Source organism: Labeo rohita, chromosome 15 (genome assembly GCF_022985175.1).
Source record: "Labeo rohita strain BAU-BD-2019 chromosome 15, IGBB_LRoh.1.0, whole genome shotgun sequence".
NCBI lineage: Eukaryota > Metazoa > Chordata > Actinopteri > Cypriniformes > Cyprinidae > Labeo > Labeo rohita.
In genome coordinates this window covers 38,390,853-38,409,701 of record NC_066883.1, presented here as the reverse complement: position 1 = coordinate 38,409,701, position 18,849 = coordinate 38,390,853, and the positions used below count along the sequence as shown (strand labels likewise).

The 18,849-nt window shown below is 37.8% G+C and overlaps 2 protein-coding genes across 6 annotated transcripts; both read left to right on the top strand.

The window, feature by feature from the left end:
* Positions 1-16: 16 nt before the first annotated feature.
* sfrp2l (secreted frizzled-related protein 2 like) lies at positions 17-14,074 on the top strand. Of its 5 annotated transcripts, XM_051130018.1 has the most exons (5): positions 17-195; positions 1,748-1,897; positions 9,714-10,216; positions 12,629-12,709; positions 13,257-14,074. In XM_051130018.1, exons 3-5 carry the CDS (start codon positions 9,847-9,849, stop codon positions 13,562-13,564), a joined length of 759 nt encoding a protein of 252 aa, XP_050985975.1. In that variant the 5' UTR covers positions 17-195; positions 1,748-1,897; positions 9,714-9,846; the 3' UTR covers positions 13,565-14,074. The 5 variants fall into 5 exon arrangements, with proteins under 5 accessions (XP_050985975.1, XP_050985976.1, XP_050985972.1 ...); XM_051130019.1 differs by lacking the exons at positions 17-195; positions 1,748-1,897 and adding an exon at positions 1,906-3,829; XM_051130015.1 differs by lacking the exons at positions 17-195; positions 1,748-1,897 and adding an exon at positions 8,536-8,625.
* Positions 14,075-14,128: 54 nt separating this feature from the next.
* On the top strand, positions 14,129-18,351 carry tomt (transmembrane O-methyltransferase). The gene is made up of 4 exons (XM_051130021.1): positions 14,129-14,412; positions 15,847-16,121; positions 17,233-17,429; positions 17,555-18,351. The coding sequence occupies exons 1-4, from the start codon at positions 14,195-14,197 to the stop codon at positions 17,873-17,875; spliced, it is 1,011 nt and encodes a 336-aa protein (XP_050985978.1). The 5' UTR covers positions 14,129-14,194; the 3' UTR covers positions 17,876-18,351.
* Positions 18,352-18,849: the final 498 nt, after the last annotated feature.

The window sequence follows — 18,849 nt, the reverse complement described above, 5'->3', positions numbered from 1 at the left end:
GTTTGCTGGCGTCTCTATTGTTGCAGGTTTACAGACTGACGCCTCTGAGCCTCAACACACCTGTGACACGCATGACTGACAGACTGAGCAGAGAAATCCCATGTGTGTGTGTGCATGTTTGGAAAATTTGAAATGATCATCGTTAGATTGGAGTGTGTTTGAGAGATGAGTGTCTCCTCCACTTCCAATTCTCAGGTAACACATTTGTGGGTTATAAAAACAGTTTGAAGTGACCACTTTTTTTGTTGTTGTTGTTAATAGTACCGTATTTAAGCATTACAAAAATGTTTCTCACAGCATTCTAATGACTACTTTCACCCACACTGTAAAAACTTTTCACCAGTTTCAACTTGAAAATGTAAGTACAGCATCTGCCTCAAAATTTTAATCAAAAAGTTAAATCAACTCAAAACTACAAGTCAACTCACTACAATAAAGTGAGTTAAAATACCTTGTACTTTTAAGTTGATCTAACTTAAAATTTTAAGGAAGCTGCTAAGGTTAAGCTTTTAAGATGAAACTGGTGAAAACTGTTTACAGTGGAGTATAACGCTATTTTAAGATTTATTTTTAATATTTCAAGAATGTTAGAATGTCCAGTTTCCTTGTTGTGATTGTAACGTTATTTGAAGGTTACTAAAACGTTACTTACAACATTCTTCTAACTTTACTTTTACCCTAAATATAATGTTGTTTGAATGTTACTTTTTAATATTCAATGAACATAAAAATGTCAAGGTTTTTTTTTTCATTATAACATTATTTAAGCGTTACAAAAACATTTCTTACAGTTGTAACTTTTTCACAAAAAAAAGTTGTTTGAACATTTTTTTAATATTCTAAAAATTGGAATGTTTATTTTTAATATTCCATTTATGTTAAAATGTCCAGTTTACAAAACCTTTACTATATTTTCATCCAGAATATAACATTATTTGAACATTTTATTTCTAATATTAAATAACCAGTTTTCTTGTAATATAACATTATTTAAAGGTTACTGTTTAAAGGTTCAGTTATAAGTGTTTCTTATAACTTACTGAATGTTTGTTTTTAATATTCTAAGTATGTTAAAATGTCCAGTTGTGATTAAAACATTATTTAAACTACAAAAACATTTCTTACAGTTCTACTAACTTTTTTTTCAACCAAAAAAGTTATTTGAACATTTTTTTAATATTCTAAGAACATTAAACTATTCAGTTTTCTTGTAATTATAATGTTATTTTAAAAAAATGTTAATGTTGGAATGTTTATTTTTAATATTCCAATATGACCTTTCAAATATAAATAACATCATATGTTATATGCTATGTGATGTTTTAAGAATGTTGTTTTACAAACGTTGAACGTTTTCTCATTGTTATGAGAAACATATTATCAAATATTAATAAAATAATAAACATTACTTTAAGAACATTTTCTCCTAAAATTAACTTGTAAAAAACGTTAGTGAAAGTTGTGAGAAGCAGATGAAGTCTTTTCTGCTCAAGGCTGCATTTCTTTAATCAAAAATACAGTAAAAATTGTGAAACATTATTCCAATTTAAAATATGTATTTTCTGTAAATGTAAATTCCTGTGATCAAAGCTGAATTTTCAGCATCATTACTGCAGATGACATGCAGAAAATCAGCATCTGAAATGATGCGTCATGAGACAGGAGTGTGTTTGAGGAGTTAAAGTCGTCTCTTCTTCCTCTTACAGTAGCTTGTGACCTGAATTAACCTCAGTATAAATCTTTCCAGAAGGCAGAGCAGATGGAGCATCCGCCTCGGATTCAGGGCTGGAATTCTGTTGCTCCGTCTCCTCTTTTCCTCGTGAGTCCACCTGATCCAGGAGCGGTGTTGCCGTGGCGATCGGAGCAGTGACGTCTAATTGTTGGAATTTAGCAGCTGGTAAAGCAGCTCAAAGTGGAGCAACTCACTATCACATTACAATACACAACACTTCAGCTTTAAACCTGATAAATACACCTGAAACACATTCATATTGGATAATCTTTTAAAACATTTTAGGCTGGTTTTAGCTGTTTGCTTTTTTTCAGCAGAGATGCTTAATAGACAAAATGAGTAATCAGTATGTTTGTATGCAAAGTGTTTTGGATTGAATTTACAATTATTATCCATTTATTCTATGGACGAGGCTTCTGGTTCATTAGCCGCTATAGGGAAATAACGAGAATAACAACGTGCGGTAGATGGTAAAATTACTTGCACTACAAACCAGTGTGTTTGTAGGTCATCAGGGGGTCATCAGATGCCCAAGTTGATATGATTCTTTAGGGTCTTAATGAAAAGTCTCTAATATACTTTGATTAAAAATTCTCAATGGTTGTGTAAAGCAACACCCTTTTTACCTTGTCAAAATCAGCTCTGCAAAAATCATCCCATTCTGGTCGAGGCTGCTTTAAATGCAAATGAGCTTTGCTTGCCCCGCCCCTCTCTTCTCTCTGTGGAGAGACGAGCCTGTTTACTTTAGCCGCGTTTAGCCGCTAAACTTGCAAACTAGCACATTATTAGGAAAGGCGATCGCAAAGATTCATAAAAAAAACCCTTATACTCACTTCTGCTGTAAGTGAAGCTGGATCACGAATGATTCGCGCCAACATATACGGATATATGTAGATTGGGAGGTGCATTCCCTTCACAAACAAATGTAATCCACTGCATCTTCAGCAGCTCAGATGTCGGGAGTAAATGACGACCACTATGTTCATTATTACATCCAGCAACAAAACACCTCAATCACTCAATTCTTGTCTAACTTACATCCCTGCTCCGGCATCAAAACAATGGAGGTCGGACTGTTACAGCTGATTTGAGGTAAGACGCTCATGTCAATCATCTATCGTGGGAGCGGCATCTGACGTGTGACGCCAGAACGACAGACATCTGAGAACGGCTCGATTTGAAAAAGGGGATATTATTTTTACAGATTAATTAAAAATCCACTACATGGACTTTTATCATTATAGGGTAGATTTGTACATACACTGACAACACACATTAATGTTCAAACAACATGAAAAAGTGAACTTAGAATCCGATGACCCCTTTAAAATAATACATTACAATAATATGGTAAGACACACCGATTTGCAATATCAAGCTGCCAAAGGAGCTGTTATGTACAGCTAAAAATAGCTGGACACGGATGACACCAGAAGCCACACCCATAACACAAAAGGCCACGCCCACGCCTCTTACGAGAACAATCAGGTGGATAAAAAGGAACTTTGTATGGTTGGAGACTCTTTGAAACTAGACTTTATAATTAATGTATGCTTTCGTTTTGCATAGGTTCATTAATTTTTACATGAAAATTGTACATTTTCAAAGAAAAGAGAGATGTTGATCTATATTTCAATTCTTTGTAAGACCCTAAAAGCTAAAAACAAACCAAGTCCTCTTTATTTCTGTACCACTTTAAATACCTAGTACAGCTTGTTTCAAATCAGTAATAAACAGGAAAATAAATAGCAAAATCAATGATGCACGGTTTATTCAAAGCTGCAGTAGGATTTAATGTATCATAACCATTTTGGAATGTTTTTATTTACTTTACTAGAACACAAAAATCGCTTTAAGAATGTTTGTTTAAGCGACTTCTGACTCGACCAATCATGTGAGCTTGTGGGCGGGACTACCCGTTAGACTGACCAATGACAGCCGGGGTGTGTGTTCGAGAAACGTGTTTGAAAACACGTAGCTGCGGCAGAAAACGGTTTGGATGTGTGTGTGTCACACCCTGGAATCCTCCAGAAGATCCAGCGATGCCAAGCCTCCTGAAACTGAGCAGATCCACAAATAGATTCTTCTACATTAAAGGTGACAATAATCCAGCTCTCGTTACATAATCACTCATAAACGACGCCCCTTCACACGACAAGCGCGCTGTGATTAATGGCGGGAATCGAGAGGAATCTTCAGCTGAAACGCGATAGTTTGGCAGCGGAATCCAGCAAACAGGAAACCTCCTCAACTCACCAACGGCTTTTAAACGTTAAAAGTTATGTAACTATTACGACAGGTCGATCTTAAAAGCATGTTAATGGAAGGGAACTTTATTCATATTTGAAATTGAGCCTTCTTTCTCGAAATGTTGGGAGAAAACGTTCGTAGAACAACATTCTCAAAATGTCTTTCATTTTATTTGTACTTTAATGTTTCTGTAACCTTTAAACATCATTACAAACAAGAAGAAAACTGGACATTTTAATGTTCTTAGAAGATTTAATAGTAAATGTTAAAACAATATTTTGGGTGAAAATATAGTTATTAGGATGTTGTAAGAAATGTTTTTGTCAACTTCAAAAAACTCCACATTTTAACTTTCTTAGAAAATTAGCAATAGATGTATTAACATATTTTCTCAAAATGTCTTTTTGTACTTTAATGTTCTAGAAACGTCTTTGTAACCTTAAATATCGTTACAAACAAGAAAACGACATTTTAATGTTCTTAGAATATTAGAAGTAAATGTTCAAATATTGTAATATTTTGGGTGAAAATAAAGGTAGTACAATGTTCTAAGAAATGTTTTTGTAACCTTTATATATCGTTATAAACAACACGCAAACTGGGCACTTTGTTCTTAGAATAATAGAAGTAAATGTTAAAATAAAATAATATTTTGGGTGAAAATACAGTTAGTACGGTGTTATAAGAAATGTTTTTGTAACCTTCAAATAGCGCTGTATTGACGGTAAGAAATCTCAACATTTTCGCTCTTTGCTTTTTAAACTCGAATGTTCTAGAAACATTTTTGTAACCTTTAAATATCATTATAAACAACAAGAAAACGATACATTTTAATGTTCTTAGAATGTTAGAAGTAAACGTTTAAATAACGTAATATTTTGGGTGAAAATAAAGTTACAGTGTAACCTTAAAATAACACTTCTAATCACGACAAGAAATCGCAACATTTAACATTCTCAGAAAATTAACAGTAGATGTTTTAATAATGTATTTTCTGAAAATTTCTTTGATGTTTTTTGTACTTGAATGTTACCTCTGAATATTGTTGTAAACAAAAAATACAAATATTTTTGTAACCTTCAAATTAAAAACTAATCACGACAAGACATCTCAACATTTACGTTTGTAAAACATTTTAAAAGTTTAGATGAACGTCCAACGTCCAAAGTGTTTTTGTGAGATTTCTGTGATAATGTTTTCTGAATGAACTTTCTATTAATATTACTAGAAGAACGTTTGTTCCTAACTTTCAGAAACCTTGCCAGAACGTTAGCCAAAGTTCTGAGAATGTTGTTAGTTGAGATCATTTTTCCCGTCATGTTTGTACTGATGCTTCTGTTTGAACTGGTCGTCAGAATCAGGTCGTTTATATTTGATCATCTTCACTGATCACTGAAGCTTCTCGAAACAATCTTTAGCGTTCGTAGGGAAAGTAACCAGATCCTGATGAGGCTTAGAGCGGCGCTGTGGAGGTTCATCAGGTTGGTCTCATTCATGTCTCTGGTGTCCACAGGTGTTCGTCTATAAATATCAGTGTTATATGGGCGTCTCAAGAGACCAGCTCTATTTAAAAAGCTTGGCGTTTCTTCTGTGAGTCTTTTGCCAGGACAATCAACACAAAAACACATGCTGGAGATCTGTTTCCTGGCAGTGAGACAGAGCTTCACATTAGTGCGTGGTTATTATGGGCATTAACTAAGGACACAAGCATGGAAACAGCTTAGACTAGTCTTAAAGTTACTCATCTAATTTTTTTTTTTGTGAAAGACGGGTGATAACTTTTTAAAACCAGTTGCATAAAAACACAAATTGGTCTTATTTGGTCTACCACTTAGTTAACTGCTAGTTAGTCAAACTAGTTAAGACACAGTCTTATAATGACTGATCTGTGATATGCCTGGTTTAATGTAACACAAAAGCAGCTAACAAAAATATGTTTTAGGATTTGGCTAATGTTCTTATTAAGTTACAAAAATTTTATTTCTGAATGTCCTAGTTTTTTTAAGTGTTTAAGTGCCAGTTTTGAGAGTGTTTGCTGTTAGCTAGGATATATGTGTCAAACGTTTATTATTTTGTCAAATTTGAGTCATTTAAATATTTAGTCCATCTGTCTGTCTGTCTGTCTGTCCGTCCATCTCTAAGTCTGTCCGTATGTCTGCCTATCCCTCTTTCTGTCTGTCCATGTCTGTTCGTCCATCCGTCTGTGAGTCTGTCTCCCTGTCTGTCCATCTGTCTTTCTGTCTGTCTATCCTTCCTTCTGTCCGTCCATCTGCATGTCCATCCACCTTTGTCTATCCATCCGTCTTTCTGTCTGTCTGTCAATCCGTCTTTGTCCATTCCGTGAGTGAGTCTGTCTCTGTCTGTCTGTCCGTCTGTGAATCTCTCTGTCTGTCTATCCATCTGTCTGTCTGTCTGTCTTACTTTCTGTTTGTCCATCTATTCGTCTGTCTTTCTTTCTTTCTTTCTTTCTTTCTTTCTTTCTTTCTGTCTGTCTGTCTGTCTATTCGTCTTTCTGTCTGTCTGTCCATGCCTCTTTCTGTCTGTCTATCTATCCGTCTGTCTGTCTGTCCATCCGTTTTTCCATCTGTTTGTCCGTCTGTTTGTCCATTTTTCTTTCTGTCTGTCTTTCTGTCTGTCCACCTGTTTTTCTTTCAATCCGTCTATTTGTCTGTCTGTCTGTCTGTCTGTCTGTCTGTCTTTCTTTCTTTCTGTCTGTCTGTGTCTGTCTGTCCATCCGTCTGTCTGTCTGTCTCTCTGTCTATCCGTCTTTCTGTCTGTCCGTCTGTCTTTGTTAGTCCATCTGTCTGTCTTTCTTTTTATCTGTCTTTGTCTATTTGTCTGTCTGTCTGTCTGTCTGTCTGTCTTTCTGTCTGTGTATCCCTCTTTCTGTCTGTCTATCTATCCGTCTGTCCATCCGTCTTTCCATCTGTTTGTCCATTTTTCTTTCTGTCTTTCTGTCTGTCCATCTGTCTTTCTTTCAATCCGTCTATTTGTCTGTCTATCTGTTTTTCTGTCTTTCTTTCTGTCTGTGTCTGTCTATCTGTCCTTCTGTCTGTCTGTCCATCCATCTTTCCATCTGTTTGTCCATCTTTCTTTCTGTCTCTCTGTCTATCTGTCTTTCTGTCTGTCCATCTGTCTGTTAGTCCATCTGTCTGTCTGTCTGTCTTTCTGTCTGTGTTATCCGCTTTCTGTCTGTCTGTCCAGCTGTCCAGCCATCTTTCTGTCTGTCTGTCCATCCACCTGTGAGTCTGTCTTTCTATTTATCTGTCTGTCTGTCTCCTGTGGCGTCGGCCATGAGTAGTTTCCTTCTCTGTCAGTGAGGGGTTTGACGGGAGACACAGGTGTGATTTCAATGTCTTTTTCTCTGCTCAGTTGACGACAGGATCGTGGAAGCTCCTCGAGGGTGAGAACAGCCAGGGGTCAACGGAGGATGATGATGAAGGGAAAAAATGACTGAGGGGTTTATTTCTCCTCCACATTCTGACAGGAAGATTCTAAGAACTTCATACTTACACAACTAACAACGTAATATTGTTCAGTTCAGTCTTCAGAGTCACTGTTTTTTTTCCTGTAAATACTGAGGTCACACTTGTCCCTCTATAAACCAGCACAGTTAATAGCATCTGTCACTACTTTTTACTTTTATTCATCTGACGCTTTTATCAAAAGCAACTTAGAAATGAGAAATAAAAGAGGCAATAACAAAAGTGCTAGCGATACAAAGTTTAAAAAATGACTGAAAATACAAGCTAGAGCAAGGAGGGATTTAAGAAACAGTGAAAACAGAAGGTTTGGTTCTGAATTGTGAAAAAATCATGTTAATTCATGTGGCTTTCTTTGATGAGATTAGGTTTGTTGTGTTAAATATGTTTGTAAAAAGTTTGTGTTTATCACGACAGCTCTGAAAGGCTGTAAGTAGCTCATGAGATTCAGGATTGTGTTTGTGTGCTAAACATAGATCCGCTCCTGAAATGTCAGTGAAGGTTCAAGGTGAGAGAGACTGAGTGTGATTAACACTGGAAACGAAACAGACGAAAAGTAATGTCTAAGAAATCAGTTTTCATCTTTAGCAAATGCATCTAGTATTCAGAAACATTGTTAATCATAGTCATGTAGTTGTTTCTTTATACGTGCTACCTACTGTTTTCTGTTGATTAGTGAATTATTGCACCATATATATGCTGCATATGAAGCACGTTGAGATATTCACGCCTGCAGTCGCTGTGAAAGAATTCGAATCTGTTATGTTGACAGCTGCACATATAAACAGTTCACTAGGGTTTATATACGGTCAGTAACGCTATGACAGCTCTTCACTGTACACACTCATGCTTGACACTATGTGAGACACACAGTCAGTAAACACGTCCACTATTTCCACACAGTATTATTCACAGTATTCAACATGTTTTACAGCCGTGGCCACACATTCAGGCATTAAAGGGTTATATTGTTGATTCCCTGTCAATTTATTTTATTAGGATCCAATGGTGAGCTGAATTATTTATTGTAGTCACATGTTGAATGTGTCCATCTTGTGGCCACAGTGAGGAACTGTCGTGTGAATGCAGGATAGATAGAACCATCACAGGAGAACAACAGTCATTTTCTGGTTTTCTGTGTCATTGTGTTTTCCACCTTAGGTGAGTTATTTATTGATTTATTTGCATCATACTTGTTTCCTTTACAGTAAAGTTATGGTAACATATTTTCTATTGAAACAGGACATTTGGGTGAAATATTTAATAGCTAATAGTTTCAAGTTTGTTATAAGACGCATGTGGTATCAGTGGGAGGGGCTTTTCATTCTTGAGAACATGTGATTGGACAAACATTTGCATACGCCCAGAGTGCAACATGAGTCATAAATTTTTTTTGTTTGTTTCCTGAAGCAGAAGGGTTACGTTTTAAATGTGCTTTTTTCCTGCTGAATGTTTATTTTATTGTGTTTTGTAGCGTATTAGATGAACTATAAGATGTTGTATTCAGGGGTCTTATAGCTAATGTTTCCATTATGCAGAACACAGATCCAAAACATTCCCAAACATGGTTCATGGTTTCCTATTTGATTATTTATTAGGGTGTCACGTCCTACCGTTTTAGAAATTTTATTTTTATATTTTTATTTTAATTTATTTTTAATTTACGTTAATTTGGTGTAAAGTTGCTTTGCAACGATATGTATCGTGAAAAGCGTTATACAAATAAATTTGAATTGAATTATTTTACTAGCTAAACCTAAAGTACATTCCCAGAACGTTTACGTTTTTATTTTTTGCAACTGAAGCTAAATAAAAAATGATTGTAAAGTGTTTACATAAAGCACTATATAAATGCCTCATTCATTAATTCATTGCACTACATTCCCAGAACGTTTTAGACACATTTTTGTGTGAACTAAAACTAAAGTAAAAACGTTGCGTTAAAGTTAGAAACGTTGTTTTTATGTTATAAGTGTTTTTAGACATTTTTAAAGTTTTCATTTTCACAACTAAAACGCAAGTACATTCTCAGAATCTTCCGAAAACCAAAATTTGCTCGATTGGCCACAGAAACCTTCCCACGGGCCTCTGAAGTGTTTTACTGCCGGTCATAAAGAACCCGATGCGTTTGATTCACAGGATGTGGAGACGCCAAACACACACACACACACACACACGTGAGTTTGCACGCGTGTCTCCATCATGTTTAATCTCCGTTCTGTGTGTGTGATCGTGTTGCTGGTTTTCAGTCCGTCCAGAGCTGAAGAAGAAGCTGCTGTTGATGATGATGATGAAGGTCTTGCAGCAAACCCAGTGTCTGACTTCGTCACGTCGGCGGAGTTCGGCACCGTGCGCTCGGTGTGTAAACCGGTTCCGAACACGATGGTTCTGTGTTCGGGTATCGGCTACGGAGAGATGCGCCTGCCGAACCTGCTGGGTCACGACAGCGCGAGGGAGGCGCAGCAGCAGTCCGCCGCCTGGATGCCGCTGCTCGGCAAGAACTGTCACCCGGACACGCGGCGCTTCCTCTGCTCGCTCTTCGCGCCCGTGTGTTTACCGGAGGTCACGGCTCCGGTGCGCCCGTGCCGGAGTCTCTGTGAGGCGGTGCGGGACGCGTGTCTGCCCGTCATGAGCGCGTTTGGGTTTCCGTGGCCGGAGATGTTCAACTGCAGCCGGTTTCCAGATGGATCGGAGCTCTGCATCCCCGGAGAAAAAGACCAGACCCGGGCTGAACCTACCGACACGACCAAAGGTTTGAACAGACTTCATACACTTATAGAACAAGCATCACACTCCAGCTCTTGCAGGGTTTGTACAAGGTGTTTAAACTGCTTGAATTTGACTTTTTGAAATAAGGCATGGAAAACTCTTGAAAATAGCAGTGTTCCTGAAGAGGTTCTTGAAAAGTGCTTGAGTTATTGAAAGGCAATGTATGTATGAAAGTAGTGTTTAATTTGTTCAGTAAGCACATATCTCTTGATGCTTTAAACATTACAATGCTCATGATCACTTTAAAGTATTTATTACAATTTATACTGATAAATGTAAGATTGAATGGTGTGAGATGACTGGATGATTTCAGCTGATTTCCTATTAAACTGTCAGCAAATGAACTGCATTTCAAATATAGTGAATTAAGCTACAAACTCCATCATAATGCACAATGTTTCCATCTAACATGTATTTTGAGCTGCAGCTCGTCATATTAATGCAGTGTTTCACTAGTTAGCAGTAAACCGGTTACCACACCTCAATATGGAGCAGATTTGTGTTGGATGTTTTCTTTGGAATGGAAATATGGATGTTTTATTTATTTGCAAACATCATACTTTTTTCGCTTATTTTAGTTAATGTCATTAAACTAGTGAGCTAAGCCAGTAGTAGGACTGACAGTGTCGTGTAAACATGCCTCAAGACGCAAAAGAGGAACAGATGAACCGAATCAATTGAGTGAGTCATTTACGCTGGAACCACTCCGATTGATCGATCATTCAGTTCAAGTGATACACTAGCAAAAACAGTCAAATTAAAAGAGCTGTTCATTTTCAAATTTCGATATTGCTTGTTATGATTTTAAAGCACCTATAGCGAATAGGTGAAAATAGATATATTTTATATATAGCTATTTTATATATTTTATTATAGCTTTTTGAAACTCCGAATCAGTTAAACCATTGGGTCGCAAAATAATTCAGTGTTTCGAAGAGCTTCAATCGGATCGTGTATGCAAATAATTTGATTCAGATCGGAGCTTCCGTGCGTATTCGTGAGTCATTTGATTCAGATCGGAACTTTAGAGCGCGGATCGATCATTTGATTCAGATCGGAGCTTCGGTGCCTGTTCCAGAATCATTTGATTAAGATCGGAACTTTGGAGAGCGGATCCCGAATCATTTTATTTATTTTGGAGCTTCGGAGCGGGTTTGCGAGTTATTTGATTCAGATTGGAGCTTCGGTGCGTGTTCGCGAGTTATTTAATTCAGATGAGAACTTTGGAGAGCGGATCCCGAATCATTTTATTCATTTCGGAGCTTCGGAGCGGGTTTGCGAGTTATTTAATTCAGATCAGAACGTTTAAGCGTGGATCGCGAATCATTTGATTTAGATCGGAGCTTCGGTGCTTGTTCCCGAATCATTTGATTCAGATCGGAACTTTAGAGAGCGGATCCCGAATCATTTTATTCATTTCGGAACTTCGGAGTGGGTTTGCGAGTTATTTAATTCAGATCAGAACGTTTAAGCGTGGATCGCGATTCATTTGATTCAGATTGGAGCTTCAGAGGGGGTTCGCGAATCATTTGATTCAGTTCGGAGCTTCGGAGCAGGTTCGCGAATCATTTAATTCAGATTGGAGCTTCAGAGGGGGTTCGCGAATCATTTAATTCAGATTGGAGCTTCAGAGGGGTTTCGCGAATATTTGATTCAGATCGGAGCTTCGGAGCGGGTTCGCGATTCATTTGATTCAGATTGGAGCTTCAGAGGGGGTTCGCGAATCATTTGATTCAGTTCGGAGCTTCGGAGCAGGTTCGCGAATCATTTGATTCAGATCGGAGCTTCGGAGCGGGTTCGCGATTCATTTGATTCAGATTGGAGCTTCAGAGGGGGTTCGCGAATCATTTGATTCAGTTCGGAGTTTCGGAGCAGGTTCGCGAATCATTTGATTCAGATCGGAGCTTCGGAGCGGGTTCGCGATTCATTTGATTCAGATTGGAGCTTCAGAGGGGGTTCGCGAATCATTTGATTCAGTTCGGAGTTTCGGAGCGGGTTCGCGATTCATTTGATTCAGTTCGGAGCGGATTCGCAAATCATTTGATTCAGATCGGAGCTTCGGAGCGGGTTCGCGATTCATTTGATTCAGATCGAAACTTTAGAGCGCGGATCGCGAATCATTTGATTTACATCTGGGCTTCGGTGTGGTTCTCAACTCTTTTTCAGAATTTTTTCTTATTAAACAGTAGAAAACATCAAAGCATTAAGGCAGTACAGTTATAAAAATAAAACAAAGAACAAATCCAGAAAAAAGTATACACACATACAAATCCCTAAAGAAAATTAACCATGTTTTTATTATAGTAAAAGTGTAGTGATCATGTTTTTTTTCTGTAGGTTCAGACTTTATTCATCTGTCTGTCAAGGTTTTTCCTCTATTTTTTCTTTCCTCTAGGTTCTGTAATGTGTGAAGTCTGTAGTTCAGACTCAGAAGGAGAGCAGGAGATCCAGCAGAACTTCTGCAAGAGTCAGTTTGGTGAGTCACTGATCTGAGACTGCAGACATGTTCCGTTTCATCTGGTTAGCAGTGTCTATTAATAACCAATCATGATAGAACATCTCAAAATGTTTAAAGGAATAGTTCACCTTAAAATGAAAATTTTGCAGGAAATGTGCTGAGATTAGGATGAGTTTGTTTGTTCATCAGATTTGTAGAAATGTGTCATTCCATCCCTGTCTCACCAAAGCATCCTCTGCAGTGAATGGGTGCCGTCAGAATGAGAGTCCAAACAGCTGATAAAAACATCACAATAATCCTAAAAATAAATTTTAGATTTTTTAAAATGTACATCATTTCTATTCAGATTATTATTATTATTATTATTATTATTTACCATTTTTTCTTTATTTTAATTTCTGTTATTCTTATTTTATTTTTTATTCTATGTGCATTTTATTGCATATCAGACTATGGCTGTGTGTGTTGCATATAAAATTAGAATTTCATAATGTTGCTGTTTCCACATCCAATCATTCCTGTTATTAGATTATAATTTCTGTTTCTTTGCGCTCCTCCTCTCCAGCGTTCAGACTGCGGATCGGCTCCTGGTCTGTGGTCGGGACAGACGTGCGTGTGGTTCCTCAGGGTCGCAGTCGTGTTCTTCGCTGGGCCGGCGGGCCGCAGGAGCAACAGGCTGCGATGGAGCAGAGCGCCCTCTGGCTGCCACACGGATGCTCCTGTCCCGCGCTGGACGGCCAGCTCACGGGCTCCTACGTCGCCCTCGGTAACATGCGGAATGGACGCATGGTGCTCGGAAGACTCCTCAAATGGTCCCGTGATGAGAAAGAACTGAAAAAGTTCATCAGGATGCTGCTGAGACAAGACTGCTGAGATACAACCCACGGAGCAGGAAATTAAATGCTTTAAAACAACCTGTTTTACCCTGTTATTTGGCAAAATGTAATTTTTTTTTAAATCAATCTATTAAAGGAAAATAACCCCATTGCCCAGTCAATCATGATCCCACCAACAGACCCTGCAACTCTGACACAACTGAATTGTAGTATATGAAGAAATAAAAATAATAAATGATTAAGTAAATAAATATATAAAATGAAATATTTATCAAAATAAAGTAATACATAAATACACATAAATAAAGGATAAATATAACCTAATCATTTTAAAAGTACACACAAAAGCAAGCAGGTCATATCTATTGTAGGGTTGTTTTCTCTATTTCCATTTTTCAAAAGATGTCAAGAACTGTTGCCAAATTGTGTAAAATCTCTGGACTGATGCCTTTTTTTTGTCATTTCCAATATTGCTTTACCTCTTTAATTAAAGTAAGTAGGGGTGAAGAGGATGCTTTCATTTAAACAATTTGCCTTTTTATATTTTTTACCTTTTTTTTTTTTTTGATTTGATGATGACTGTACTAAACCCATTGTTTTTATTTCTAATTAAACAATATTGTTTTGTTGTACATTTTGGTGCTTTTCATTCAGCTTTTATCTGTAAATGTCCAGCGTTATTCCAGCGCTCAGGTCAGACGGTCACGTGACGTTCCAGGTGAGACACAGGTGTAAGCGGAGGCCTCTTGCGCTCCATCCATTATTCAGATGGAGGAATCTGATTGGCTGCTGCAGGAGCGTGTGTCTGCACACCTGTCGCGGTCGGTCTGTCTGTCTGTCTCTCTCTCTTCCGAACAGCATCGTCCTCAGAGCGTCCCGCACCCGGTAAAGTGAATTATTTCCTTATCATCAGATATTTGGGAGTGTGTTTGTTTGAATGAAACTGATCTGAGATCAGCTCAGTGTTGCCCTCGTGTCTTCAGTTACGTGTCTGGAAGGTGAAGGTGTTGTGTCACATCACAGAACAAAAACCCAAGCTGGTTAATAATGAATGTGTGTGTTTTCATAAGCGGCAGCTGAAGTGTGTGCTGTGGAGATGTTCTTATTCTAATCGGTAGTGTTTGTGAAGTCAGTCTTTACTAGTACTAGTGCTGATAGTGATGCTCTGAAACCGCTAGAAGTGCTGAAGTGCTGCTGCAGCGTTTATCTGAGTGACTGCTTTGAGGATGTTGCTATGAAGATGTTCTGAATGTTTAGTGTGTCGCTATGCAGTTGCTAGGGTGTTTTGAGTGTATGTGTGGTTTTGTTGTTGATACAGGATTTTGAGTATTTCAGTCTGTTGCTATGCAGTTGCCAAGTTGTTTGAGTGTTTTTAGTGTTCCAGTATGCAGTTTCTTGGGTGTTCTGAATGTTTAAGTGTGTTGCTATGTGGTTTATAGGTTGTTTTGGGTATATTTAGTGTGTTGCTGTGCAGTTGCTAGGGTGTTCTGAGTGTTTTAGTGTGTTGCAATATGGTTCTAGGGTGTCACTGTGCAGCTGCCAGTGTGTTTTTGTGTGAGTATTTTTTACTGTACCGTTACTAGGGTGTTTTTAGTGTGTTGCTATGTGGTTACTTGGGTGTTGAGTATTTTAGTATGTTGCTATGCAGTTGCTAGGGTGTTCTGAGTATTTTAGTGTGTTGCTATGCAGTTTCTATAGTGTTTTAAGTGTATTAGTGTGTTGCTATGTGATTACTTGGGTGTTGAGTATTTAAGTGTGTTGCTGTGCGGTTGCTGGGGTGTTCCAAGTATTTTAGTGTGTTGCTATACATTTTTATGGTGTTTTAAATGTATTAGTGTGTTGTTATGTGGTTTATAGGTTGTTCTGGGTATTTTCAGTGTGTTGCTATGTGGTTACTAGAGTTTTCAGTGTGTTGCTATGCAGATTTTATGGCGTTTTAAGTGTATTATTGTGTTGCTATGTGGTTTATAGGTTGTTTAGGGTATTTTCAGTGTTTTTTTATGCGGTTACTAGGGTGATTTAATTGTTTTATTGTGTTGCTAAGGTGTTCTGGGTGTTTGTACTGTGTTTCTATGTGGTTGCTAGGGTGTTCTGAGTATTTTGGTGTGTTGCTATGCTGTTTCTATGGTATTTTAATTGTATTAGTGTGTTGCTATGTGGTTTATTGGTAGTTCTGGGTATTTTCAATGCTGTTACTAGTGTGTTTTTAGTGTTTTAGTGTATTGTTATGTGGTTGCTATGGTGATGTGAGTGTTTCTCAGTGTCTCTGATATTCTGGGATGTTTAGTGACAGTAACACTCGTGTCTCTGTGTTCTCAGGTTGGAGCTGAAGATGGTTTCTCCTGCGATCGCTTTGGCTTTTCTTCCGCTGTTGCTCACGCTGATTATCCGCTACCGGTATTATTTCGTGCTCCTGTATCGGGCTGTTCTGATCCGCTGGGTGCGGGACTGTCTGACGGGTCTCAGCCGGGAGGAGCGGGCGTTTCAGTACATCCTGACCCACGCCACACCCGGTGACGCCCAGAGCATCCTGGACACATTCGACCGCTGGTGCAGCACAGTGGAGTTCATCAGCAACATCGGACCAAAGAAAGGTGTGTATACACACACACACACACACACACGTCTGATGTCATTTTCATGTGTTCTTTAGGTGGACTAGGTTTACATGTATTAGTGTTTATTTGTATTTGTAGAGGAGATCTTTATTTTTCTAGTAGGTAAATTTGTGATTTGCATCTTTGACCCCAAAACTCTTGCATGTGAAGCATCTGAATAAGAGCATCTTCTAAATGCCTAAATGTCTGAGTGTCCTAACCAATACCTGGTGTTGTGTTTGCTTTCTTTTAAAAGAGTTTTTAAGGCCTTCCTGTAGGTAGAAATACTATCCTTCCATGCAATGCGAAATACCTCTAGATTTTTCTAGGTTTTCTCCCAGCTGCGCTTCATGAGAACAAAACTTGAACTGAATTGATCTGATCTTGATTGTCTTCTATAGAGTTGCTTTATCTGAAATTGAAGTCATTTCATAATCTGTTTTTTTGCAAGGTCTAAAACTGTAATTCTCAACCTGGGCTCACAAAATTACTTAAAATGAAATAAAATAAGACAAAATGACTTTTAAAATGTGAGTAAATAAGGAAAGCCATGTCATTTCTATAGTGCTAATGCAGGTGCTTCACAGTAATATTGCAAAATTAAAGATTATGAAATAACTCCAATAAATCAGCTCTATAGAAGACAGTAGTGTCATCATTCAGATCAGTTCAGTTCAAGTTTTGTTCTCATGGAGCGCAGCTGGAAGAAAACCTAAAAACATCTAGAGGTATTTTGCATTGCATGGAAGGATAGTATTTCTACCTACAGAAAAGCCTTAAAAACTCTTTTAGAAGAAAACAAAACACAACCCCAGATATTTATTTGATAAAGTGACTAAATTAACAAGAAATAAAGCATCAGTAGGTTCAGACATTTCCCAACAGCACAGCAGAAATTACTGTTTCCTTACTTACAAGATTGATCGTATCTTTGTTGTAAAGAGCGCTATAGAAATAAACGTGACTTGACTCATCCGATAGTGTTAGTGCAGTCAAGTCAATAATATTCCAGAATATTAAGTGTCTTTTAAAAAATATAAGTACATGAACATGAAGTAGGAAAGTAGGGTTTATTCTTAGATCACACATCAGGTATGTTGTGACACAGGTAAGATTCTGGACCGGCTGCTGCAGGAACACTGTCCAATCACGGTGCTGGAACTGGGCACTCACTGCGGCTACAGCACCGTCCGCATGGCCCGTTCGCTGCCCATCGGTGCCCGCATTTACTCCATCGAGATGGATGAGAGAAATGCTCAGGTGGCTGAAAAAATCATTCGTCTGGCAGGTTTTGATGATGACATGGTGAGTTCTTGAGATGCACTGAGGCAGACATTCAGTTCAGTATGTTGTACCTTTTTATTAAACATTTTCACTTGCATTTACTTGATCAGAACTACTGCCATTAAGTGACTGTCTGCTGTGTTCAGGTGGAGCTGATCGTGCGTCCGTCAGATGAGGTGATCTCGCGTCTGCGTGAGGATTACGGCGTGGAGCGTCTGGATCTGGTGTTCATGGATCACTGGAAGCGCTGTTACCTGCCAGACCTGCAGCTGCTGGAGGGCAGCGGTTTGCTGGGCGAGGGGTCCATCATTCTGGCCGATAACGTCATCTTTCCAGGAGCGCCCAACTTCCTGCGACACGCGCGCCGCTCGGGCCTGTACGAGGTCAGAGTTCACCGTGCCACGCTGGAGTACATCCGCGGCATCCGCGACGGCATGGCTGAGCTCACCTTCCTCGGGATCAAGTAAAACACGCACGTTTCACAGCCACAGGATGTTACGTGATGCAGTGAACATACTGACAGTCACAGGTTTCATTTATTTGACCGTCGTTCAGTAACGTGAATCCTCAGGTGATGAACAACATTTACACGTATGCGTTTGTTACATCCAAAGTGACTTACATTGCATTCAAGACACATATTTATATTTATTTAGTGCTGCTAGTGAAAAAGTCAAAAAGTAACTGGTATTAATGTCAACATGAAATAAAATTCACCCCATGTATTTTCTAAATGCATCTTATTGATTTTATTATGAGTAATTAATCTGTGCATAGGTGCTTTTGAATTTTTTTTTTTTTTATAATAATATGTAATGTAAAAATATGTAAAATGAAATAACTGGACCTCCTGGTGGAAACCTGCAAATTTGAAAAATGTTTCAGAAAAAAATAAAATTCCACTGGACAAAAAACTCTGGAAAACACTTGTAAACATTAAAAGTTAAAATGGTAAAATCACTGAACGGACAGTACTTTTATTTCTCACATGCTTGTTTTTATTTTTCTTTCTTTATGAAGCTAAATTTAACTCAAGTTTATATGTAGTTGATAAAAGTTTCTGCAAGATTTTCTGTTTAAACTATAATTAATGTAGTTAACAGCATCCATTATATATCATATATTTATAGTATTCTATACTTATGATTACAGAGTTTAATGTTAGGTGCAATTAATAATGATTAATTACAGGAAATGTGCAATGTATGCAATGTACTTTTTTAAAATCTATTGACAACATAAAATACAAAATGAACATGCAAATTTACATCTTAATAAAGTTCAAAGATAAATGTTTTTAAAGAATTTTTAAAAAATAGATAAAGTTTAAGCTGACAGAAGTCAGTAATAGGGGTCAACCGATTATTGGCACCGATATTAAGCATTTTTATGGTTATCGGTCATTTTCAAAACCGATTTGTCGATAAAATAATTTAAAAGC